The sequence below is a fragment of the Oryctolagus cuniculus genome, chromosome 1, assembly GCF_051225735.1.
Source record: "Oryctolagus cuniculus isolate XC-2025 breed Fujian yellow rabbit chromosome 1, ASM5122573v1, whole genome shotgun sequence".
Taxonomy (NCBI): Eukaryota; Metazoa; Chordata; class Mammalia; order Lagomorpha; family Leporidae; genus Oryctolagus; species Oryctolagus cuniculus.
Window position 1 is genome coordinate 19,801,277 of NC_142867.1, and position 27,288 is coordinate 19,828,564.

The 27,288-nt window shown below is 41.8% G+C and overlaps 1 protein-coding gene across 32 annotated transcripts in view; it reads left to right on the forward strand.

Moving 5' to 3' along the window:
* Window positions 1–27,288, forward strand: part of PHF21A (PHD finger protein 21A) — a 221,043-nt gene that overhangs the window by 50,499 nt on the left and 143,256 nt on the right. For 31 of the 32 annotated variants that reach the window (XM_070071174.2, XM_070071251.2, XM_070071243.2 and 28 more), the window contains 2 exons: window positions 1,966–1,998; window positions 4,018–4,083. In XM_070071174.2, coding sequence (XP_069927275.1) covers window positions 1,966–1,998; window positions 4,018–4,083 — 99 coding nt within the window. Of the gene's footprint in view, window positions 1–1,965; window positions 1,999–4,017; window positions 4,084–27,288 lie in introns of those variants that run through there. The other variant, XM_070071286.2, reaches the window with a different exon arrangement.

Genomic DNA, 27,288 nt, shown 5'->3' on the forward strand with positions numbered 1-27,288 from the left:
CCAGTCATATTTTAAATTCCAATGTTGTGGAAGAAGACTTTTCAGCTTCAAAAAATGACTTTAATATATATTAGCAGACAAGTCTCTTAGCCAAGTAAAAAAGAAGAATTGAGCTTTTTTCATTGCATTGAAGAATGTGGCTAGCATTAGTCAAAATGTTCATGTATGAAACCTTATGTTTCAATTCCATTGAACTGTTAGAATATATATTATTATCATTTTGTAGGTTAATATGAGGGTATAATACAGCTGCTAGAATCAAATATGAAGTGAACTATAGTGATATTATACCCAGTATATTTGGAAGTCGTTGGTTGGCAACTTCAGGTGGATAGGTTGGGTCTTAGTACCAGGAACAAAGACTTTTGGGGGCTGGCATTGTGGCATAGTGGGTAAAATCACTGCCTGCAGTACTGGCATCCCATATGGGCACTGGTTCATATCCTTGCTGCTCTACTTCAGATCCAGCTCCCTGCTAATGGCCTGAGGAAAGCAATGGAACATGGCCCAAGTTCTTGGGCTCCTCTACCCCTGTGGGAGACCTGGATGAAGCTTCTGGCTTCTGGTTTTGGCCTGGCCCAACTCTGGCCATTGAGGTTTCTAGGGAATGAACCAGCAGATGGAAGATCTCTCTCTGTCTCCCTCTCTCTTTGTAACTCTACCTTTCAAATAAATAAATCTTTTTATTTAAAAAGGAAAAGGAAAAAGACTTTTGACCAATTAGAATAAATATTAAATGTCATTTATTATACATACATTTTACTCAAGATTATATATTTCTCAACCTAGTCGCTCATCTTAAAATTAGTCTCGTGAGCATATCATACAGCAGATCAAAAGCAGGAAATTTGAAGTGGGGGTCAGAGATGTTAGAAGAAGGCAGCATAACAGTAGCAAGATTTGCTGGCTGACTACGTGGTATTACGGAGTAGATTGAAGAGCTGGAATGCAGACAGAAAAACTGTTTAAAACGTAGCCTTTTATTGTAAGAACCTTATTGTGTTGTTTGCAGTACGCTATATTAATTGATGAACTCATGCTTCCAAGTGGCAATAAAATCTTGAGTTTTGTTTGTTTGTTTGTTTAAGAAGGTATATATTTTGGGAAGATTTTGTTTTATGACGGAGCAGTTTAGAAGACCCTGTCACCTAGAGAGAGTCACAGACTTTCTCCTTATATGAAAAATTTACTTGAGGAGCAGCTTGCCTCCCATCACTTTCAGGAATCAGCCTTCTGATAGTGTTTCCTTTTGAATGCTTCTGTCCATGGTCATGATTTCCTTTGGGCATGATGTTTTTGGAAGATCAGTTAGGTTGAATGCCATTCATCGTCCTTTTAAAAACATTTGTTTGGGCCTCTATTTTCCCTAGTAGAGCCCTTCCCCATTCAGTACTGAAGAAGCGCTGCCTTTCCCAGAGGAGCCAGATAGGTGGAGTCTTGCGTTGTTCCGCCACTTGCTCTTGAACACCGAACATCCCCGCTCGCTGCTGAACGTGGGGAAGACATTGGCAGAGTCACATCTGACTCTGTTGTTAGAAGCAGACAAACAGGCCTGTCACATGTGTACTCTGCTCTGTACCAAGAAGGCGGTTTTCTGTGGGAGCAGCTTTTTTCCGCGCCTCACCTGGGCCCAGAGGGTGAGGACGTTGTGGAGGGCCGCGTGGCGTCTGGAGACCCAGCGTACTGAAATTGCCTTCAGAAGCCTCTCTCCCCGTCCTGGCTCCAGTTTTCAAAACCATACACTTTTTCAATTCCGATATCTGGTGTTAGGGTGATTGTGTTTCTGCAAAGAGGAGTGCTTTGTTAGTCTTTTTCGTGAATCACAGAAGTCTTGGGCCTATTCTGAATGTGGTGTTGCTCATTTTTCTAAATTGACTCAGAACTCTAGATTTTTGAGCTAAGCCTGATTAGCCACAGAGAGTTAATGTGTAAGACTGATGGCTCTTTTTCTTTCTTTATTACCAGAAACTGGTTGCTCAGATGAAGCAGGATCCACAGGTAAAGTACCATTGTTATTCATTTAATTTTTAAATTAAAAGTAGCTTAAAATAAAATGACCATGAACTAATGAAATGCAGAGTTTAGAGGTCTGTTTCATCGCTAGCAGCAAGTCCTTTGAGTGTGTTGGTCTTTGTCCTTTCATGGTTTAGGGAAGCCCAGTCCCTTTTTTTTGCAGTATAGCTATCATTTCATCTTTGTTACTTCTGTTCTGCTTTTATGTTAATTGCTTTGAGAATTTGGGGGGAAAATTGAGAGTTAATACTTTTCTTGTAGCTCAAATTCCATTTCCAGAAACCCACTTGCTCAAAATCATAGGTGGCTCGGAATTATTATAAGTGGGCCCAAACTATTCTTATTTACTTGTTCTTTATGGTACAGAACAAGTGAATACCAAATGTCACTATGTTTGGGATAAGAATTTTAGATAAGTTGAAATAAGCATTTTAGAAGATTTTATTTTTGAAAGAACTCTTAAAGAGGATTTGAAAGGTAACATATGTAGTAGTCTAGAAAACGTTAACTTCTCTTTAAATTCTCAGGAATTTTTAAGTTAAGCATTTTGTTCTTTATTCCTGACGATAAAGCTTCCTGAAAAGTTATCTCATCTTTGATGATTATGTTTATTATTCAAGCACGGTGTCTTTTTTGCAGCCGTTAGATAGTGAGTCCTAAGTATGCAGTGTATCAGGTACATCTGTATGTATATGGGTTGTTAAACTGACACAGACCGTGTGTGCCTCAGTGTAAAGTGCAGCACATTCTTGGATAGAAGAATGGTGCTGAGGTATTGACTTTGGAAGTGGAAAGTAATATTCCACTTCACAATTTTAAGATTCAGGTAACTCTTGGATTCAGTTAACTATTCAGTTTTAACAATCTGTTGATTCTGAGAGTTGGCATTGATAGCCCCTAGTTAATTAGAAATTTCCTCATTTTTATTTTTTTCTTGATATATTTATAACTTTAAATTGGATTTACGGAACCAAGAGGTAATACATTAGATTAATAGATCCTTTCATATTTAATGTTGTAATCTACATTATTAGCAGCTGTGATGTCATAAACTAGTGATTCTGATATTGTTCGTGATCATGTAACAAAACAGTCTTAACCCAGAGCATCTGAGGGGGCTTCATGGGTGATTCCATTAGAGAAGTCTTGTATCAAACACTCTTAGAAAAAAGTCCAAATAGATAAACATCAAATGCAGGGCGGGGGGATGTGTCATCCCTCCCCGACTGCCCTCAGTACCCCCTGAAGACCACACAGGGTAGATGGAAGTAGTTGTCCCTGAATCAGTCAAGTAAAAATCAGCCTGTCGTTGGAGTGGTGGTCAGTCTGCTGGCGGGCTGTCCTGCAGCATCTGAAACTTTAATTTTTTTCCCACTCAAGTAAATGGCAAGCATGCTCAGTGTATCTCATCTAAAATAGTATCCTTGTTTTGATTCCTAGAATTTTAGAACTGAGCAAATGCCCTGGTCGTCAGTGTGTGAATTTGAATGATGTAATGTTGAGGCAATTGCCATACTGACAGCTTTTCAGATGTAGGCTGAAATAACAAATGTACTTTACCTTGCTAAATAAGGGAGTGGACAAGCAGAGAAAAAGCTCTGTAATGCCGCTGTGCTTGCAGCCATGCCTGCTTCAACCTCTGTTTTCCTGCTTCTGTCTGATCAGTGGAGATTGAGATTTTCTATGAACTGAAACTTTCTATAAAAAATAACAGTACTTTTGTAGAAAAGTACTCTTACAATACAGGTGCCAAAATATAAAAACTTGTAACTTAAAACAGTTGCAAAGAAGCGGTCCCTGTTCTGGTGCTAGGAGCCTGCGATTAGGATCTGTGCGTTAGGTGCTGATACTATGACTGCAGTTTAATTTAAGGCATGACACATTGGATTGGCTAAATGCTTAAGGTTATTTCATCATTGGTGATACAGTAGTCATCGTCTCATTGCTACTATTCTGTTAACAAATGAAATATCTCTCTCACAGATATTTTTTCTTTCCAATCAGAATGCTGACTTAAAGAAACAGCTTCATGAACTCCAAGCCAAAATCACAGCTTTGAGTGAGAAACAGGTAGGGGAAGGGTGGGGGGCATATTTTTAACATTGTGTTCTAAAGATACGTCTGCTTGAGGCTTCTAAGAGAACTGCTATTTTTCCTCATGTGTGAAAATAAGTGTGGGCAGCCAGACTCGTTTTAATTTTGTTTGAGCTCTGTTTATCTATTTTTATTTTTGGTTGAAATCCGTCTCTAGAGTATCCCATGGGTTTATGTTACTGGCAAATATCTAAAAGCAATGTGGCAGGCTGCCGTTAACTGTGTTAATTAAACTCCATGGTTTACCCATAGGGGAAAGAGGTAAGAAACGTTAGTGGGAATGTGTGATGGAGAATCTTGTAGCTGCCGTACGTGCCTTGTTACCTGTCTAAAGGCTTGGGCTGACATTTAACTTATTGTGGAGAGAATAGCTACAAGCAGATTGCTCCACATGTAGGTCTCCCGTTCCAAGAATTGACATACCCTTATGTTAATCTTTATTAGATATTGACCTGCTATTAGCGGAAAAACTTTGGTGGGACATTGTTAGACATATGCTGTGTAGGGCAAGAGAAGAGCATCTTATTTTTGCCCAAGGGCACCTGGAAAGGATTCTTCCAAATGTTTGCATGGTGTCCTCCCCTTCACTGGTTCAGGCAGCTCCTGCCACCAGGTGGAGTGTGACAGCTGATGGAGCTGCAGGTAAATGTCTGGTCATCTGACAGAGCATTTGTTTTCCGCTTCCTTCCCGACAGGGAGAGAGAGTCTGTTTGGGAGTAGGTAAATGAGTGAAGCAAAAGGAAAAAGTGATTTGCACTTGAGAGTTGATGCTGATGACATCCTGTTGAAAAAACGTGGACTAAATAATTCTCAATAACAGATTTTTATGTTGCATTTTAAACTTTTATTTAGTGAAATAGCAGCCACAAGAGCAGTTCCTGGAGATTTCTGATGGTGTTAGTTGTGTTTGCCTTTCGGAAGGGAGAAACGCGCTCTGAGAGCGGTGTGGAACAGGTCTGAGTCGCTGGTGTTTCAGAAGACAGACAGCTGCCTTTACTGCTCTCTCCTCCTCTTGTGCTTGCTTCCCCATCTTGTCTTCTCTGAAGACAGGAAGCGTTTTAGGTTAGGGAATTGCCAAACTAAAATTGGGAGGAGGTGGGACGGCGGGGAACAGTTTGTAAGGAAAACTATAAGCAGAGTTTGTTAGTATGCTTTTGGCTCCGGGTGTGATTCAGTTCTCTAAAGGCAAAGGGAGGTGCATTCGTGCGAGTGTCGTAGCCCAGCCTCAGAGGCTCGTTACCGCTCAGCCCCCTGTAGTCCAGGGTTCGCGTGACAGGATGCCAATGAGTGACTCACTTTTGCTGACAACTTGGCATGTCTCAGCAGGGAGAGAAGGTGGGAACTGAATAGGGAGTACGGGGTCTGTGGGGGGTGCTATCCCAAAGTTAAGACAACCTAAGGCTACCTTTGGGGGAAATGGGGTAACAATATGATGTCAACATAAAGATTCAGTTTATTCTATAACTTTTTACTCATATGTGGATATATATTTATATTTCTGGTGTTAGGGACAAAAACATCTTGTTAGGTGGCAAACTCTTAATTGTCATCGGAACTCAGTTTGGGTTTTAGAAACTGGAATTTAAAACAGTGTCTAACATTTGGAAAACCTGGGGCCTGTGCGGTAAGGAGCACTGCTCAGAACCGGAAGTGCAGTCCTGTATTTTCATGGTTTTTGCTTGACTTACAACAAACTCCTTGAAGGGATGGAGGACAGTCAGCTCAGGTAGGGTGGCACCTGACACTGTGAAGTTGGAAAGCTCAACCTTCCTCAGACTCATATCCGACCTGAAATGTCGCTGCTGCTCCTGCTTACACTATAATTCAAGCTAGTTTTGTTTTAGAATAACTAACTAATGCTTTTTGTTTTTCCTTCTCAAAAAATCCACTTAGTCTCTGTCAAAACATACCCGTTTTCCTTCCAATTTAATAACCCAAATCTGAATTACCTTATTTACATGATTAATAATTTAACATTTTTTTGTTGTAAGGAAATTTTAAAATACAGAAAAGTATGAAGAATAATACCATATTTCAGAATTAATAGCTGTTAACCTTGTCATTTGTGACCATTGTTTTTCTCTGTACATTTTCTATCAATTTTTTCTATAACCGTGTGAAAACTTAATTATGCAAGTAGTAGTTACATACAATCTCTTATTGTGCTTTATTTAAAAAATAAAAACATTGAAGATAGTCACTAATTCTTACAGTTGTTCATTGTTGCTACCTCAGTCTTTGATATTTATTCAGTTTCTTCCTTAAGACTGACTATGCAAATGATGTGCTGCAGTTGGGAAAATGTGGTCTTTAGTGAGCATCCTTCATGGCTAAAACTCAGTGGATTCCTTGAATCCTTAGTCAGAAGGTTTTAGTGCTTTTAAATTGTAACTCATAAGGTGAGCTTTTGGTTTAATGTTTGAGACACCTGAATCCCATATTGGAGTGTCTGGATTTGATGTCTGATTCGGCTCCTGCCTCCAGCTCTCTGCTGATGTGGAATGGGGCAGGCAGTGGGTTCTGCCTCCCATGTGAGAAGCCTAGATTGAGTTCACCGGCTTCCCTGGCTTGGGACCCTGGCTGGCATTGGGAGGGTGAGCCAATAGATGGGAGTGTGTATTCTCTTCCTCTCTCTTTCCTCTTCCTCTTTTTTTTTTTTTTTTAGATTTATTTTATTTATTTGAAAGAGTTACAGCTAGTGGGGTAGAGACTGAGAGAGAGACCGAGAGAGGTCTTCCATCCACTGGTTCATGCCCCACATGGCTGCAACATCCAGGGCTGGGCCAGACCGAAGCCAGGAGCCAGCAGCTTCCTCAGGGTCTCCCATGTGGATGCAGGGGCCCAAGCACTTGGGCCATCTTTCACTGCTTTCTCAGGCACATTAGCAGGGAGCTGGATTGAAAATGGAGCAGCCCATGGGGCCGGCACCGTGACTTACTTGGTTAATCCTCTGTCTGCGGCACCGGCATCCCATATGGCTTCCGGGTTCTAGTCCCGGTTGCTCCTCTTCCAGTCCAGCTCCCTGCTGTGGCCCGGGAAGGCAGTGGAGGATGGCTCAAGTGCTTGGGCCCTGTACCACATGGGAGACCAGGAGGAAGTACCTGGCTCCTGGCTTCGGATTGACGTAGCTCTGGCTGTGGTGGCCATTTGGGGAGTGAACTAACGGAAGGAAGACCTTTCTCTCTCTCTCTCTCTCTCACTCTCTCACTCTCTCACTGTCTATAACTCTACCTATCAAATACAAAAAAAAAAAAAAAAAAAAAAAGAAAAGAAAAAAAGAAAATGGAGCAGCCCAGACTAGAATCAGTGCCTATATGGGATGCTGGCATTGCAGGCGGTAGCTTAACCTATTGTGCTATGCCACAGTGCTAGCCACTCTCTTTGCCTCTTAAAAAATAAAATGGAAGAATGGAGTTAAAAGATTAGTTTATTTAAAAAAAAAAAAAAAACTCTCAAGGTTTGAGTAGAACACTGCCTGGCAGATTTTGAAGTCAGCTTCATGATCTACAGCGTTTCAGTTGTGGGTGACAGTTTTAACTCAGGAAATTTCCAGATTTGATTGGATAAGTACATTATATGTTATGTAGCCATTAACATCATGGTTTGAAAAATATTTTATCAATGTGGGAATGTGCTTGTGCCAAAGTAACCGAAAAGGCACTGGGGCCAGCGCTGTGGTGCAGCCAGTAAAGCCACCGCCTGTGGCACCAGCATCCCATGTGGGCTCTGATTCAAGTCTCAGCTGCTCCACTTCCGATCCAGCTCTCTGCTATGGCCTGGGAAAGCAGTAGACGATGACCCAAGTGCTTGGGCCCCTGCACCTGTGTGGGAGATATGAAAGAAGCTCCTGGCTTCGGATCAGCTCAGCTCCGGCTGTTGCAGCCACTGGGGAGTGAACCAGCAGATAGAAGACCTCTCTCTCTCTTTCTAGCTTTCTCTGTCACTCTGTCTTTCAAATAAATAAATAAAAAAACTTTTTTAAAAATGGGCACAATGTTTAAAAGAATAATAAAGACTTGAATCTATTAAAAAGAAAGAGAAGGCATGTACAGCTTTGTGTGGATTACAATCCCATTTTTTTGTGTAAATATGTATAGAGAAAATGTCAGTATAAAATATTGGAAGGTGGTGAGTTTACAGGTGGTTTATTTATTCTTTACTCTTATGTATATTTCCTAAATTCTTCACAATAAATACATTTCCCTTTTAGAATCAGGAATAAGCAATTAAATGTTGTTTAAAACATATTTAGCATCAAGGTTTATCTATTCTGGGATAGTTAGCATTTAAAAGTCTCATGGAATTCTCCTCCTGATACCTGAGCCAGGTCTAGTCAGAGACTCCAGCAGTTTAAACGCTAGCACTGCTGAGGAGTGGAAGCCAGGATTACTTTAGCAGGGTTCATTCTCATTCTGTACCCCCACCCCTGTCTTATTTTTAACAGGCATCTGTGGTCTTTTTCTTGTCAGAAATGATAGTGTGATATTGGAGCCAAAACACTTAGCTGATTTAGGGTTCTGCTTTAATTCTAGTTCCTTGTCGAGGCCCTCTTAGCGTCCAAGGTTGATTGCTTGTCCCTGTTGCGATTCAGGCTGAATGTTGTCATAGTGCATCTTTGACTTCACCCATCTGAACGGTGTGCCTCCTCTTCTTGGTGTGCCCCTGGTCAGCCTCCACGTCACAGCTTAACCTGGTGCTCCTCAGAGGAGCTGTCCCTGAAGCCCCTCCCCTGGCTGAAATGGACATTTCCTCTGTACTCTCTCACCGAACCCTTCATTTTTCCTTCATAGCTACACCATTTAGCTATATTCGTCTGCAAGTAACCGAAAACTTGAAATAAAAATGAGTTTAACTGAGGTAAAATTTTATTTCTATCTCCACTAAAAGCTCTGTAGGTGGACTGGGACTGGTGAGAGTGGCTCCACATTGTCAGGCAACCCAGGCTCTCCTGTTTGGTTGCTCTGTGAGTCTCAGCGTGAAGTTTCCGTATCACAATCAGAATAGCTGCTCCGTCGGGTAAGAAGGGGGAAGCTTCAGAGAGCAGGCCCTTTATTTTTAAAGATGTTTACCAGCAGCTGCATGTACTACTGCATCGGCCTGAGCTTCAGTCACATGATCCCAGCTAGGGGCATGGAAGCCTGGTGGCCGCGGCCAGGCAACATTCAGGGCTGTCCCTGAGAAGCAGCAGGAGATAGTGCTGCGGGTAACGAGTGCGTCACAGCTTATGCATTTGTATGATTACCGTTTAGAAAATATTTACCTTCCTCATTAGATTGTTCGGTAATCACTCCTCGGCCTTTGGGCTAAGAGCAAGTGTAGATCGTTAGTCAAGAAGGCAGGGAGCATGTTTGTTTTGTTTACTTCTCTATTCTTAGTAAATACAAGGGTATTTCAGAAAGTTTGTGGAAACTGATTATAAGCTACATATGTTTATTGTGGTGAAAAAAATTGAAATCCATGCGTAGTTTTTTTTAATTATCTGTGTTTCCATGAAATTTTTGAAGATCCTTGTATTGACTATGATAATTTAACATATAATAGTATTTAGTACAGAAGTAGTTATATTTCTGAAATGAATAATTTTATCCACCTGATCTTTTTCTCTGCTGGTAGATAATTAAAAAAAAAAAGATTGATTCTTTCTTTGAAAGGCAGAGTAGCATAGAGGAGATCTTCAATCTAGTGATTCACTCCCCAAATGGCCACAACACCCAGGGCTGGGCTTGGTGGAAGCCGGGAGCCAGAAACTCCGTCTGGGTCTCCCAAGTATTTAATACCATTTTCTGTAGCCTTCCCAGGCACATTAGCAGGAGGCTGGGTTAGAAGTGGAGCATCTGGGATTCACACTGGTGCTCCTATATGAGATGCCAAGCACTGCAAGAAGTGGCTTAACTTGCAACACAGTGCTGACCCCATAATTCTTTTTTGAAAAGATCGTTATATCTTGCTTTTTCAGACTTAACGTATTATGAACATCTCCCTATATTTTTGAGTATCCCTTGAGAATCTGATTTTTAAAAGCTTCAAATATTTTATTGTCTGGCTATATCATAATTTTTTAAAAGATTTTATTTATTTATTTGAATGGTGAAGTTACAGACAGTGAGAGGGAGAGGCAGAGAGGTCTTCCATTCGCTGATTCACTCCCCAAATGGCCGCAACGGCTGGAGCTGGGCCGCTCCAAATCCAGGAGCCAGAAGCTTCATCCGGGTCTGCCATGTAGGTGTAGGGGCCCAAACACTTGGGCCGTCTTCCACTGCTTTCCCAGGCCATAGCAGAGAGCTGGATTGGAAGAGGAACTTCTGGGACTAGAATCAGTATCCATATGGGATGCCGGTGCTGCAGGTGGAAGATTAACCTACTATGCCACAGTGCCAGCCCCTTTATCATAATTTTTAAAAAACTATTCAGTTGTTTGATGATAGAGTGTTTCCAGTTTTTTATTATTAGTAGTGCAGTGATGAATGCCCTTCTAGGTGAATCTGTGCTTCTTTCTGATTGCCTTAGGATAAATCCTAGGTGTGAAATTACTAGGTATATTGGCCAGCTATTGCCATAACTGTTCTGCATTATTATAAACCAGTGTTTTACTGAGTGACTTACAAAGTCAGTGTTTATTTTCACACTGGATCCTTAAGTCCCTTGAGTTTTCCCTATCTAGGCTGGATTTGGTGGGGGCACCTCTGTTTGTTTGGGTTGTCTGAGCTTTCCTCTGGGCCACAGAGTTGGTTAGATGTGTTCTGAATGTGTTCATTCTAAGGCCTAGTATGAAGAAACAGCAGCTACCTGGGACGTGCTCATTTATTTCATGGTTTATCATCAGAGCACAAGAAGCAGACTGACTTACCAAAATATTTTAATTCTGCCGGCATCAGGTCTGTTAACATCTCATTAGCTGAAACAAGTCACATGGCCAGAACTTGCAGAGTTACCTGACAAAGAATGTGGATGTGTGATTCTAAAACAGAGGCTATGAAGAGTTGAAAATACTATTAGATCTACCATATCTGATCAAAGGGTATTTAAAAAGTGTTTACTGTATTTAAATAAAAACCAATCTTTTACTACATATTTCAATTCACCTTCAGAAAATACTGTATCAGATTAATAGCATTTATGAGAGACCTAATTTTCCTCTGGAGTTACTGTGGGTCGGGGGTGGGGGGCCACTTTGCTGATTTGGAAGGTGGATTAATATATTTTTGACGCTTTTATCTGGAGGTATATTTTTCATAGTACTTGTCATTTGTCCATGGTACTAGTATTCCTAGTAGTTTATAGAACTCCCTTTTTTCTTTCACCTCTTCTCCTATTTTTCTTACTCTTTTTTAGAGAGCTGCCCCCCCACTTTTAAAGATTTATTTATTTGAAAGTCAGAGTTACACAGAGAGAGAAGAAGCAGAGAGAGAGAGAGAGGTCTTCCATCAGCTGGTTTACTCCCCAGGTTGCCACAACGGCCGGAGCTGTGCCCATCCGAAACCAGGAGCAAGGAGCTTCTTCCAGGTCTCCCACTTGGGTGCAGGGCCCCAAGGACTCGGGCCATCTTCTACTGCTTTCCCAGCCACAGCAGAGAGCTGGATTGGAAGCGGAGCAGCCAGGACTCGAACCGATGCCCATATGGGATGCCAGCACTGTAGGCAGCAGCTTTACCCACTATGCCACAATGCCAGCCCCTGGGCACCTTATTAGTCTTTGATCTTTCCTACAAGTTTGCCTCTCAGATTCTATGTTTGAAAAATAGTGTTTATTCCTGACAGATTGCTTTAACCTAATGGTAGATGAAATAGTTCCCTGGGTTTAATAAATAGTTGCCATTTATGAGACAGTTCTGTTTTAAATTTGAATGTATTTCAGTACACTAAATCTGAAGTTTCTGTCCCTGCCACAACGAGTTGTTTCTGATACATAGAACAATGTCATCTAAACTAAGCAGATGACTTCAGCAGTGGACTGAAAGGGACAAAGGCACCTGAAGTGTGATTCTGTTTCTGTAACACATTTGTTGATAGATTTTAGTTCTTAAATAATTTAATATGCGTGCTTCCTTACTTACTGAATAGATAATGCCTCTGGGAGTTAATGGACATGGATCTATTGAGTGCGTTGAATTTTTTTTGGCGGTGAGTTCTACTTAATGTTGGCTTTCGTCATAATGGTTAATTTCATCTCATATGTAACACCTTCATTTTAACATGCACAGCAATCTTTTCTAAGGAACTTGGAACATTTCACATAGTATTCAGTCATGAGTGCATCATTGTAATCACTATCAGATTCAAGACAAAAGTCTTAGATCACTACTCTGTCCAGTTTTATTTAGTAAATTACTCTGTGGACCTTTGTATATCAACTATTTTTTGAAATAGGACATTAGGCAAAATAATTACATTGCCTTTAGGCCTCATTGCCTTGGAGTTGAGTAAGTAAATTAGAACATGTAGTCATAATAGTACCTACTAACCTGATACATGTGTATCTCCAGCCTCTGAAACCAGTAACCACAGAATGTTACCCACCCACATTCACAACCAAACTAGTGATAGGCACATTATTTTGGATTCAGAATTAGTTTTTTAGATATTCTGATTATGATGGAAACATAACTTCACCTTTATTCAAAGCTTAGGAGTTCCCTAAGATTTAGTATAGTCTCTCCTTAGTAATATTTATGTGAAACCATGGTTCAGTTGTTTGTTGAGTTTACTGCCACTTGTGTACAAAGTGCACAGCTTCTCCTTTGCATCAAAGTACAAGAAATATTTCAAATTTTTTCTGGTGAAGTCCTGTTATCTTACATTCAGCCAAGGTGATATGAAGAAGGGGCTCAGCAATACTAACCATGAATATGAATATGGAAGTTCTGAAGATTGAGAAGTTGTATGTGTGTGATGTGACTGTGCTTCTCACTGCTGCATTATCTGTCTTTTTTACCATGGATATGAGTGTTAACCAGTAGCTGTACCTAACTGGTCAACTATTTGATTATTTCTTTAAGAATGAGAAACTCTCATAGAATGGCAAACACCCTAAACAGCACTCTGACCTCAGAATCAGCCCTTAATGCATTCGGGTCTGGCTTAAAAGCCCATGAGAGCATTTCAGGCATGGAAAGCCAAGACAATGCGGCAAAAAGTGATTTACATGAAGGATCTCTGTGAGTGAGACCCCAGTGGAAAGAAGGGGCCATCAAAGAAGAATGTACTTTTCTCTGAAGGGAAGAGAGAACTTTCACTTTGCTTATGGCCCTGTCTAAATACTGACAGTTTGTGGACTCAGGAGGCTTCCATTGTCTTGGCAGCTCATGACAAGAGCCTTGGGTGATCACTGACATCATAAATCAGAGTGTCAATTGTTAAATCAGTAACAGGAGTTACTGTGCACTTACTCCCCATGTAGACCTCTGTCCTTAATGAGTTGTACTATGAGAATTAATGGTAAAACTTGTTTTCAAACAGTACTTTATACTTTGTGTGTCTGTTTGGGTACAAATTGTGGAAATCTTTAGAGTTGGTCTTCTGTATTTAAAGTTAATTAAAAATGAGTCTTAATGAAGAATGGTATGAGAGAGGGAGTAGGAGGTAGGACGGGAGTGTGGGTGGGAGGACGAGTATGGGGGGAAGAAATGCTATATTCCTAAAGTTGTACCTGTGAAATTTGTATTCATTAAATAGAATCTTATAAAACAACATAAAAAGAATGAGAAGCTTGGTGATGCAGCTCGTCCCTTAGGTAGTGTTGTGCCATGCTGCTTTTCTGTGGGGCATTTCCCCTGACTGTGGTGGAGGAGATCAGGCAGGTTGACTTGGAGCAGATGCAGCCGTCTGTCTGCTGAATAACATACATTTCACCTTAATTATTTGGGGAGGGGGTGCTAGCTAATGGAATGCCTTTTACAATTCAGCTTGAAACGCTTCACCTTTATTATCTGGCATTAGATTCGCTGACATGGGGCTGTTGGAACCACTGAATTTTCTGTCTTCTCTCATCACTTGCTTACATGGAAGTAGTTGCTTGAAGCTGTAAAATCAGGTCAAGATCCAAGTTTGTGAACTTCTTTCCAAGACCCGTGGCATTGGTCTTGTTCTTTGCATAGAAAAATTTATATCTGTATTTCAAAACATTAAGGACTATTTAGAGAATGTTAATCATATTTTTTGCTGATAGTTTGTGTGTATAGCAGATGCTTTTCAGGAGCCAGTATAATTCCAACTCTGCTTCTCCACTGTGTCAGTGACTTAATTTGTACCTTTTTTTTTTTTAAGTTTTATTTGTTTATTTAAAAATAAGAGTTATAGAGAGAGACAGAGACAGAGAGCAATCTTCCATCTGCTGGTTCACTCCCCAAATGGCCACAATGGCTGGGGCTGTGCCAGGCCAAAGCCAGGAGCCAGGAGCTCCATCCAGGTCTCCCATGTGGGTTCAGGGGCCTAAGCACTTGGGCCATCTTCTGCTGTTTGTCCCAGGCACATCAGCAGGGAACTAGATCAGAAATGGAGCGGCTGGGACACGAACTGTTGCCCATATGGGATGCCAGTGGTACAGGTAGTGGCTTTACTTGCTATGCTATAACACCAGCCTCAAGTTGTACTTTTAAATAATGTGTTCCCCCAGTTTATTCCTTTTCTCTAGAATCTGTAGGGTTTTTTTTTTTTTTTCAAACTTTATTATTCCAAGAGTCTGACTCATCTGTTTGTTCACATATTTTTACTTAGTGTTTATTAGAGTGAAAGGTGTGGTATTAGACTCAGGGAGGTTGCAGAGAAGGAAAATGTTAGAGTGACTGGTCACTGCCTAGAAGACATTCAAGCTCATTAGCATTGACACTGTTAGCAGCTCATTGTCCTCACCTGCATTCTTTCCTGCCAGAACTGTTGAGTTCCCTTCCTTCTCTGGGCTCTGCCAAGACCCCATGCCTTTGCATGTGTTCTCTGCACCTGGAATTTTCTTCCTCCTGTGCCTGGTACATTGCTACTTATCCTTTGACAATAACTTGGTTTAAGCAAGTGCTACTGGAACACTTTCCAGCTTTCAGATTGAGTTAGACACCCCTGTTTTGTGCACCTGTGGTACTTATGTCTACTTGACACTCATTGTGGCACTCATCATGGTGTATTGTAATTACTTGTAATCTCCTCTAGGAAGGACTGTGTCTTGCTCACGTTTGTACCCCTTAACTTTAGAACAGTAGCAGCATTTTTTTTTTTAAATTTATTTATTTGTTTGAAAGTTAGAGTTACACACAGAGAGAAGGAGAGGCAGAGAGAGCAATCTGCCATCCGCTGGTTCACTCCCCAGCTGGCTACAGTGGCTGGAGCTGTGCCGAGAGCCAGGAGCTTCTTCGGGGTCTCCCATGTGGGTGCAGGAGCCCAAGCACTGGGCCATCTTCTTTCCCAGGCCATAGCAGAGAACTGGATTGGAAGTGGAGCAGCTGGGCCTCAAACCAGCGCCCATATGGGCTGCCAGCACTGCATGCGTCGGCTTTACCCGCTATGCCACAGTGCTGGCCCCTAGTAGTAGCATTCTTGACTGTATTCGCTTATGATGCTTTCAGGAGCTGCCCAAGGATGTCCATACAATCGGGACCCCACGTTACAAGATTCTCATTTAAGTAGTTCAAGTCTCTTTATAGGAAAAAAATATTCTCAGATTTCCTACTTCAGTGTTTTAAGGACATTCAGCAACATTATTAACTCTGTTATAATTTAGAGCAGTTTTACATGAATTTCTGAAAAGGAATACTTTTATGAAGTGAAGTTGTCTAAACCAGCAAATGATTCCCTGGGTCGGAAGTCTGGTCTTCTGGATACATCAAGAAACAGTCTCTCTTGTGGCATTGATACATTGCTGGCCTTAGAAGAACCCGTCATTATCTCACCCCTGTCTGCCCGTTCACTGAACCCACACTTACCCTGTCCTCTACACTGGTCAAATGAAGTTTCTTGATTATGCTCTATTGTTTCTTCAACCTGGGATGTTCTTTCCTATCTTTTTTTGTTTCTTGCAAATGTAGGTCACTTTCTACCAGCAGGCCCATTTACAAGGCAATACAGTATAAAAATAGCCACACAAGAAAAATCAAACAATTGAATAAATCAGGGCAGATTAAGAAGTAATGTATGGGGCAGGCATTGTGGCGTAGCGGGTAAAGCCGCCGCCTGCAGTGCTGGTATCCAATATGGGCGCTGGTTCAAGGCTCAGCTGCTCCACTTCCGATCCAGCTCTCTGCTATGGCCTGGGAAAGCAGTGGAAGATGGCCCAAGTCCTTGGGCCCCTGCCCCCGTGTGGGAGACCTGGAAGAAGCTCCTGGCTCTTGGCTTTTGATCGGTGCAGCTCTGGCCATTGTGGCCAGTTGGGGAGTGAACTAATGGATGGAAGACTGACCTCTTTCTGCCTCTTCTCTCTCTGTGTAACTCTGACTTTGAAATAAATAAATAAATCTTTTTAAAAAATAAAAAGTAATGTGTGTTAGCTTTTTATGGATATTATGGAATAGCCTGTAGCTATTGAAAAAGAATGAGGTGCTGGCCGGTGCCGTGGCTCACTAGGCTAATCCTCCGCCTGTGGCACCGGCACCCCAGGTTCTAGTCCCAATTGGGGCGCCAGATTCTGTCCCGGTTGCTCCTCTTCCAGGCCAGCTCTGTGCTATGGCCTGGGAGTGCAGTGGAGGATGGCCCAGGTCCTTGGGCCTTGCACCTGCACGGGAGACCAGGGGAAGCACCTGGCTCCTGGTTTAGGATCAGCACCGTGTGCCGGCTGCAGCGTGCTGGCCGCAGTGGCCATTGGGGGATGAACCAACAGAAAAGGAAGACCTTTCTCACTCTCTCTCTCTCTCACTGTCCACTCTGCCTGTCAAAAGAAAAAAAAAAAAAAGGAAAAAAAGAATGAGGTGCTTACCTGAATGGAAGGATGAACAAAACGGAAAAGCAGATTGTAAAATAGATGTAGAGTGTAATTCAGTATTTATTTAAAATAAAAAATACTAAAGTATTTTTATTTATGTATTCATGGTCACTTATACATGGGAAAAATTCAAGATTATGTAGAATTATTTACATAGGACTGTTGTAGGAGTTCGTTTTCTGTTGCTATGACAAAATACTAAGGCTGGGTAATTTATAAAGTAAAGATGTTTATTTGGCTCATGATTCATGGCACCCTGGCAAGGACCCTGTGGCCACATCACAATGTGGTAGATGTCGTCGTGGTGGGAGTGCTTGCCAAAGGCAGAGAGCTACCTGTACCTACCTATCTCTCTCTCTCTCTCTCTCCCTCTCTCTCTTTATTAAGATTTATTTATTTATTTATTTGAAAGTCAGAGTTACACAGAGAGGAGAGACAGAAAGAGAGAGGTCTTCCATCCGATGGTTTACTCCCCAGGTGGCCTCAATGGCTGGAGCTGTGCCCATCCGAAGCCAGGTCTCCCACTTGGGTTCAGGGGCCCAAGGACTTGGGCCATCTTCTACTGCTTTCCCAGGCCATAGCAAAGAGCTGGATTGGAAGAAAAGCAGCTGGGACATGAATCAGTGCCCATATGGGATGCCAGTGCTGCAGGCGGAGGGTTAGCCCACTACGCCACTGCACCGGCCCCATAAGTAAATCTTTAAAAAAGAAAAATGGGGTTCAAGAGTGGGGAACAAGAAAGCGGACACTTTTTATTATTTTAATTTATTTTTTGTAAGAAACATACAAGTAGTCTTTAAAATCATTGAAGTATAAATACAGAGAATATCACATCTAATTTATGTATGTATCTATATGTATATGCCTGTAGTTATGTATATATGTAGATGCATGTAGTTTAAATACATTTTTACAAGCTGAGACACCTTGGTAACTAGTACCCATGCCAGTAATCAGAATATAAATATCAACACAGAAATCCCGTTATGTTTTCTTCAATTTACTGCCTGCCTCCACCAGAGAAACCACTGTTGTGACTTCTAATAACCTGGATTAATTTTGCTTATGTGTGGACTCAAATAGAGTGTACTCTTTTCCATCTGACTTACTTTGTTCAACATTTATGAGATTACATTCAATTTTTTAAGTTTAAAAACTTTTTAAAAATAATTATAGATTCAAAGTAAGTTATATTTTGAAATTTAAGTTACCAGAGGAAAAATGTATGTTGTCTTCTGCGTATACCTGCCCTACCGTCTCATGCATGGGCAAGTGCTTTCTCTTGTGAACGGATGGTTCATTGCTCTCTGGATTACATGTCTAACTGACTGTCTGTCTGTCTTCCTCTCAGATTGCGAGCCTCTGGGAACCGTGTTCACTAGTGTTTGGGGAAACAGAGTGGTGCTTAAACATTTGTTAAAGAAGCATAGTAAGTTCTAGTCCTGGCTGTGCCGTTCGCTGGCAGCCCGTGTCTGTTGAATTTCTGGAACTGGTTTCCTCATCAGTAATATGGACAGTACAGTTTTGTCAGTGCAGATGCTTCTAGCTGTCTGTAGCAGAAGGCCTAAGAGTAGCGGAAATAATAAGTGGGCTTATTGATTCGTATAATAAGAAGTACTGCAGTTGTTCAGTTCCACAGCCTAGCAACATCATCGCAGCCCGTGCTCTCGGCTTGGTTCTGCTCGGCCCCCTCAACGAGTCAACAAGCCATTGCTCCTGATCACAGGACGGCTGCTGTAGCTCCAGGCTGCACACACTAATATCCTGGGATGAAAAAGGACCATTTCTTCTTCTTTAGGGCATGAAGAACTTTAATCAGAAGCCCTCAGCACACTGTGTGTCCTGTTGATCACAGTTGTGTCTCATGCCAATGCCTTTCCAGGCAGGAGCAAGGAATTTAAAACAGACTTGTGACCTGGGCCTAGAGATTCACCCTCAAGCATTTGAGGCTAGATATCAAATAAGGTGCTTTTTTTTTTTTTAAAGAAACACACACACATTTATTTATTTATTTATTTGAAAGCAGAATTAGAAAGAGAGAGGAAGGGAAGGAAGCAGAAGAGAGCGATCCCTTCCATTTGTTGGTTCATTGCCCAAATGGCTGCAATGGCCGGAGCTGGGCTGGTCCAAAGCCAAGAGCCAGGAGCTTCTTTCTGGTCCTGCATGTGGTTGCAGGGGCCCAAGGACTTGGGTCATCCTCTATTGCTTTCCCAGTTGCATTAGCAGGGAGCCTGATCAGAAGAGGAGTAGCTGGGACTTGAGCCAGTGCCCACATGGGATGCACAGCGCAGGCTCCTAAACAAGGTTTTTTGTTCATTTGTGTTTTGTTAGCAATGAAACAAGAGGGATAGAGAAAAATAGATTTCGAGAAACCAGTCAACAGGGTCTCTAAAATATTGTCTCTACTAATGTAGATTAAATATAGTGTATATCTGAAGATACACATGTGTTAAAATACTATAATTACATCATTAGTTTAGGGTTTGTTACTGGCTCTTTGGGTTGTTTTTGACAGGTCTTTCTTTGCCACCCTAGCTAGCAACGAGCTTCAGGGCAAGGAGTGTCAAAATAATTTTACTGTTCCCCAAATCAATCTATTATTAGAAGGGTAAATCTGGATATTTTTAAATTGTATGTGAATTATCCTCAGTATTCTATGCTTTTGAAACCTTGATGTTCCTTGGTAAACAGTGCCTTCATACTTGCCTCATTCAGTAAAGCCAGGGCTTTTCAAAACCCAAATAGTATTTTTGGATCTGTCTTTTTAAGATGGTGAACACTAAGATAACAGGCCAAATCCCATATTCCCATTTGTCCCAATGGATTTTTTTCCCACCAGATTAGGATGAAAAAAAACAAAAACAAAAACAAAAACAAAAAAACAAAGAGGGAAAAGGAGTATACTCTGACTAGTAACATCTGGGGCTGCTGGTTAGCTGGGAGGGTGACCTGGGAAATGACCTTTTCAGAAGACTTACTCTTCGAAGTTGGTTTACTCCAACGTGAAGAAGCAAGTGTTGGTGTGACTCAGGGCAGCCTAGGTCTGTCTGAAAGTGACAGTGATTGGTCGTCTCTCAGTGAAGATCACACATTCCTTTGCTCTGAAATGAGTCTAGAAATCTTCAACTGATTTGTCGCCTCCTATACTATTCTCACCCCATCACCTTTTATTTATTTAGTTTTAAAGATAAATTTATTTATTTGAAAGGCAGAGTTGCTGAAAGAGAGAGAGAGAAGGAGGGAGAGGGAGGGGAAGGAAGGGAGGGAGGGAGGAAGGGAGAGAGGGAGGTGTCTTCCAAACACTAGCTCACTCCCCAGCAGGAGCCAGGAACTTCTTCCAGGTCTCCCACATGGGTGCAGGGGCCCAAGGACTTGGGCCATCTTCTACTGCTTTCCTAGGCCACAGCAGAGAGCTGGATCCAAAGTGGAGCAGCTGGGACTTGCACCAGTGCCCATTTGAGATGCTGGCACAGCGCCGGCCCCTCCATTACTTTAAAAAAAAAAAACCTCTCCCTGGGGGCCGGCGCCATGGCTCACTTGGTTAGTCCTCTGCCTGCGGCGCCTGCGGCGCCTGCATCCCATATGGGCACCGGGTTCTAGTCCTGGTTGCTCCTCTTCCAGTCCAGCCCTCTGCTGTGGCCCGGGAAAGCAGTGGAGGATGGTCCAAGTGCTTGGGCCTCTGCACCCGCATGGGAGACCAGGAGGAAGTACCTGGCTCCTGACTTCAGATTGGTGCAGCGCTGGCCGTGGTGGCCATTTGGGGAGTGAACCAACAGAGGGAAGACCTTTCTCTTTGTCTCTCTTTCACTGTCTGTAACTCTACCTGTCGAATAAATAAATAAAAAATATCTTAAAAGAAAACCTCTCCCTTTTGCAAAACCAAATGTTATTGTTTTGACCAAGAAGAACACCAAAGATAGTTCTGAACTTATTCTCCTTAAGAGCACTGAATGATTACTAATCATTTGGCTTTATTTGGTGCTCCTGTCATTTAATATAGCTACTGGGGAAAAATTAATAATATTTTTCCATACCATGGACTTCATCATGGACTTATAGAATCCAGGAACTCCAATATGGGATTTGGGTGTCCCAAGTGGTTTCTTATTAATTGCTAGGCAAACTGCCTGCCCCTATTTGATTTTTTTATGAAGAGAATCTGGAATGAAATCTCTTGACTGTTATTCACACCTAAAACTCGAAATTAATATTCAAGTAGGGAAAAGTAGCAGTTGGAAGCCATTTATAAACATCTGTGATAAAAACTTCTAAGGACACACATGCTTCTTCCTCTGATTTCCGTTTGTCCTGTGAGGTGAGCTCATCAGATGAAACGTGTTTGCAGCTTATCAGAAGCACTGCTCCTACGTTTGTCTGTTGCTAATAATGGATAAATTTATGTGTAACTTTCTCAAAGATTCTGGTATCCCTTTATACAATGTCCCTCCTTAATTCTTGCTGCTTTTTCTCTTTTTTTTTTTTCTTAAATTATTTATTTATTTGAGAGGGAGAGAGAGAGCACATGTGTGACAGGAATCCAGTCGTTTTTCATTGCGGCTGCCTCCCAGGGTCTGCGTTAGCAGGAGGCTCCAGTCAGGTGCAGAGCTGGCTTCTAATTCAGTCACTCCCATAAGGGATACAAGACAATCTTTTTTTTTAGTAGAAAACTTTTATTTAGTAAATATAAATTTAAAAAGTACAACTTTCGGGTTATAGCGGTTCTTCCCTCCATAACCACCCTCCCACCTGCAAACCATGCCATCTCCTACTCCCTTTCCCATCCCATTCTTCATTAAGATGCATTTTTAAATAGCTTTATATACAAAGGATCAACTCTATACTGTGTAAAGATTTCAACAGTTTGCACCCACACAGACACACAAATATAAAGTACTGTTTGAAGACTAGTTTTACTATTAATTCTCATAGTACAACACATTAAGGACAGAGGTCCTACATGGGGAGCAAGTGCACAGTGACTCCTGTTGTTGATTTAACAATTGACACTCTGATTTATGATGTCAGTGATCACCTGAGGCTCTTGTCATGAGCTGCCAAGGCTATGGAAGCCTCTTGGGTTCACAAACTCTGACCTTATTTAGACAAGGCCATAATCAAAGTGGAAGTTCTCTCCTCCCTTCAGAGAAAGGTACCTCCTCCTTTGATGGCCTCTTCTTTCCACCAGGATCTCACTCACAGAGATCTTTCATTTAAGTCATTTTTTGCCGCATTGTCTTGGCTTTCCATGCCTGAAATGCTCTCATGGGCTTTTCAGCCAGATCTGAATGCACAAGGCAATCTTAAGCACTAGGCCAAACACTTGCCCCCTTATCTTCTTCAGTATAATGTTTTATATATTACTTCATGTGTTCTTCTGAAGAGAAATTGATTAGTGTTCCAAAGATGGAAAGACTAGTATGATTGTCTAGAGCAAGGATTGGCAAACCATAGCCTGCACTTGGGCCAAATATGGCCTGCTACCTGTTTTGGTAAATTAAGTTACTAAAACACAGACATACTCTTTGATTTATATGTTATCTGTGACTACTTTTGTGCTACAAAATGTCAGAGACAAGTAGATAGGACAAAGTATTTATTGCATTCTGGTAGTTACTGTCTGGTGGTTTGTAGAAAGTTTTGCCAACCTTACTCTGGATAAATTTCATCAGAGGGGCACTCAACTCAGAGATGCTAGGCTCAGGATAGCAGTCCAAGGCAGGACCAGTGCCTCACTGAAGACAGGGAATGCGCTGAGTAGAGGCCCCTTGCTAGCCCCACTTTTTCAATTCCTTTCTAGCACTCTTTTTTTTTTTTTTTTTTTTTTAGCCACTTTTAAGTTATCTTTGTCTCCCACTCTCTCCCTTTTTCTCTTTTATAGATATATTGCAGAGTAATTAATGTGAGCTCTTTGCCTTCAAAGGGTCTAGTTTTTGATGGTAGGAAGCCATTACCACAGTCAAGATAATGACCTTTTCCATCACTTCTGAAAGTTTGCCTTGTGTTTCTTGGTAATCCCTCCCTGCCTCCCCCAACCTGTGTCCCCAGGAAAACACTGATCTGCTTTTTATTACTGTGGTTTAGTTTGCATATTCTAGAATTACAACAATGGACTTATAAAGTGTGCACTTTTTGGACTGTTCCCAGTTTTTAGCTATTAAAAAATAAAGTTACTATGAACATTCAGGTACAAGATAGTGGGAACTTCATTTCTCTTAGGTAAGTGCCTCAGTATATCTGGGTTGTATGATATATATATATATATATATACACACACACACACATATACACACACACACACACACACATACTTTTTAAGCAGCTGCCAAAGTATTTTCCAAAGTGTTTGTACCATTTTACATTTACACCAACAGTGTATAAGAGTTCTAGTTGCTGTATATGCTTAGCACTTCATTCTTAAGTAGAAACACAATAGCCAGGAATCCACAGATACTTAAAGAAAACCATTACCATGAAAGTTAGAAGAGACCCAGAGAAGGGGAAAGGGCAATTCAAAATAACTATAAATTTAGACCCTCAGATCTGTAAGAGAAGATACTGCATCTGTGGAATTAAAACAGGCTGCTAGGAATAAACGAACAATTAGAAAGCCAAAATAATTTTTGGTTTAAAAAGAGTAAAGAATGAAATTGGCCCTGTCTCTTAATTAGCACAGAGGCAAAGGGGTGGACAGTAGAAATGAGAAAAAAATCAGGAGTATCTTTAAAAAGATCTCCTGTGTGACTAGTAGAAATTCTGAGAGAACAGAAAACAGAAGATGATCCAATAATGAAATTTCCCATAGCTGAAGAGCATGTAATTCTAGATGAGTAGAATCCTGTAAGTGCCTAAAACTGTGCGTGAAGAAAACCCTCACATCCTTGTTCCAAGGTCCATCATTGTGAAGCTTCAGAAAAGTAAGTAAAATTCCTAAAAGCTTTCTCAGAGAAGAAAACAGTTGTGTTCTGGGCTTGGAAATCAAACTTCTTTGCAGCAACACAGGAAGCTAGAAGTCATTAGAACAATGCATTAAAAAATCTGAATAAGTGATTTCTAGTGTAGAATTCTTATTATTTTTTTTTTTTTTTTGACAGGTGGAGTTAGACAGTGAGAGAGAGAGACAGGGAGAAAGGTCTTCCTTCCGTTGGTTTACCTCCCAAATGGCCGCTACGGCTGGTGCACTGCGCCGATCCGAAGCCAGGAGCCAGGTACTTCCTCCTGGTCTCCCATGCAGGTGCAGGGCCCAAGCACTTGGGCCATCCTCCACTGCACTCCCGGGCCACAGCAGAGAGCTGACCTGGAAGAGGGGCAACTGGGACAGAATCTGGTGCCCAAACCGGGACTAGAACCCGGTGTGCCGGCGCTGCAGGCGGAGGATTAGCCTAGTGAGCTGCGGCGCTGGCCTAGTGTATAATTCTGTAAGCTGTCTTTCAATCAATTCTGGGGGTAGAATCGAGACATTTTTAGACAAACAACAACACAAAACTTAGCTCCCATGCACCCATTTTGAGGAAGCTACTGAGGAATGTTCTCTGTCAGAACAAGAAAGTAAACCAGTAAGATCAAGATAAGGATCCAGAAGGTAGAGGATCTGATATAAAAGAGATGGAGAAAATCCTGGCTGATGATAAACCCAGGAAACCATTGTACAACAGGTTTAGAAAACAACCAGTTCAGGTTGGATGGGAGGATGGAGGATTCCAGGAAAGACGTGGACAAGAAACAAAAGTGGACAAATAGATCCTGTGATATATTTTGAGCCATTACTGAGACATTTTACAGCTTCTTTGGGGGAGTACAGGGAGAAGAAGTAATGATGGACATATAGAAAACCAAGCAGATGACAAAACAAGGCCATCTTTTGTTCCAGGAATAGCAAAATGTTCTGCAAGAAGGTAAGTGTAGTCACTGTATATGGTTAGTTGTACCTGAATAATAGTACAAATCTTAAATATGGACTTAAGAAAAATTGTAATATAACTGTAATGGGATGGAGGATGGGTGGAAGGATGGGAGTAGAATTCCACTTCATTTGTCTGTGGTAGGAGTTCAATAGATAGTGATTAAAATGAGAAAATAAAAGGCCAAAATTAATGTATATTTTTAAATGAGAAGGTAAACAGATGAAATTGGTGTTTTGAAAGAACTGGACTGTAGTAATTTTTTTAAAGATTTATTTATCTGAAAGACAGAGTTACAGGGAGAGGGGTTTTCCATCTGCTGCTTCACTTCCCAGGTGGCCTCAATGCCTGGAGCTGGGCCAATCTGAAGCCAGGAGCCAGGAGCTTCCTCCAGGTCTCCATGTAGGTGCAGGGGCCCAAGGACTTGAGCCATCTTCTACTGCTTTCCTAGACCACAGCAGAGAGCTGGATTGGAAGTGGAACCAGCGCCCATACGTGATATCAGCACCTGAGGCCGTGGCTTTACCCGCTATGCCACAGCACTGGCCCCTGAACTGTAGTAATTTTTAAAGCTATATTTATATATTACTTTTATAGAAAAAGTAACAGAGATTTGAAGTCTGGACCATCATTAGTAGGATGTTTCATCTTTGTGGGATTACCCCAGAATCCCGAGGCAACTTCCCTTTGGGCTAAGTCTGGCCTTCCACCCATTCCCAGGCTTTGGGGGACTGTGTTTGAGCCTCTCTAATGCTCTCCTTTTCTTTTTTTTTTTTTTTGAAGATTTATTTATTTATTTGAGAGAGTTAGAGATAGGGTGGGCGAGACAGAGCTCTTCCATCTGCTGGTTCACTCCCCAAATGGCTGCAATGGCCAGGGCTGGGCCAGGCCAAAGCCAGGAGCTAGCAGCTAGGAGCTTCTTCCAGGTCTCCCATGTAGGTGCAGTGGCCCACGCACTTGGCCAGCCTCCATTGCTTTCCCGGGAACATAAGCAGGGAGCTGAATTGGAAGTAGAGCGGCCAGGACTCAAACTGGCGCCCACGTAGGATGCTGGCGCTACAGACGGTGGCCCTTCTCCTTTCAGTTTTCTCAGTGTAAGCCACATAGCCACTCTGAAATTCGGTTGACATTCCTTAGATGTTTATAGCGGAGAAGGACATGCCCTTTAGCTGGTTGCTTTTCTCTTAATAACATACTACTACTCATGAGTTTAGTCCCATTGGGTGTTATATCCCTCCTACCCTTCAGCAGTACCTCTGGTACCACACTCAGATCCCAGAAACTGTAAAGCTATGAGGTTGGGGACTTTTGCCTGTTTCATTCATTGATGTACTGGTTGTCAGTAAGCATTTATTAAATAAAAGACTACTCTGAATTATTTGGATCCCAATAAATGTATATTTATAGCCTACCCCCACTAAGCTCAGACTTTCATGGAGGATATGGACATGTAAACAATTGTAATAAATTGGAAGTCAGCATGAGGATGGTAACCAGAAAGGGAGCTTCTCTTGGCAGGGAGTTATCACGGGTGCATTCACAGACAAGCTGATTACTGAGCCAAGTGTTGCAGGATGAGTAGGGATTAGCTAGGTGCACCAGGGCCTTCCAGGCAGAAAGAACAGCATGTGCAAAAGCTTAGGAATAGGTGACAGCAAGGCATGTTCCGAGAACTGCAGGAGTTAGGGTTGCTGGAGCAGGGGTGCTCTCAGTGAGGATTAGAGGCAGGTTGAGTAGTTTGAAAACAAAGCGTTGTCTGATGTTGCTTAGAATACCTTTAATTCTAAGTATTACAGTATTAGTAATAGCCATAATTATATAGCACTTACTGTTTGCCAGGCACTTCTCTGTGTGCTTTGCGTATGCTAATTCATTTAACCCTCACAGTGACGCTAGGAGATAGGTGCCTTTTATCTCCATTTTATGGATGGCAAGTCAATTGCCCAAGGACACAGAGCTGGTAAGTGATAGAGCCAGATAGAAGTCCAGGCTGTGCAGCTCAAGGTTGTTTAGAATTTCAAATAATATTGAAGAAGACTGGGATTTGCATTATTTAAAGAGGTGGTTGGATTTTAACAGGTTTGAACATTTCACTAGATTGTCAGCTGAAAGGGAGAGCAGTGAGAGGTGAGGTGGAAGATAAATAAGTCCAAGACAGACCACATGGGACCTCATAAACCCATTTCCTTGACTACTCTTTGCTCTTTCTACTTCCAGGGCAGCTTGATTTCTGAGGTTCTGTCGCTCTGAATCTCAGATATTAAAACTGGGAGGTCTTCCTTCCACCTCAGAAGAGTGAGTGCCTCCCTCCAATACCCAGCTGTACAGAAGCACTCTTTTCTTTCACATCAGTGAGTTCTTCAGTGAGAAATTTGTCATAAGG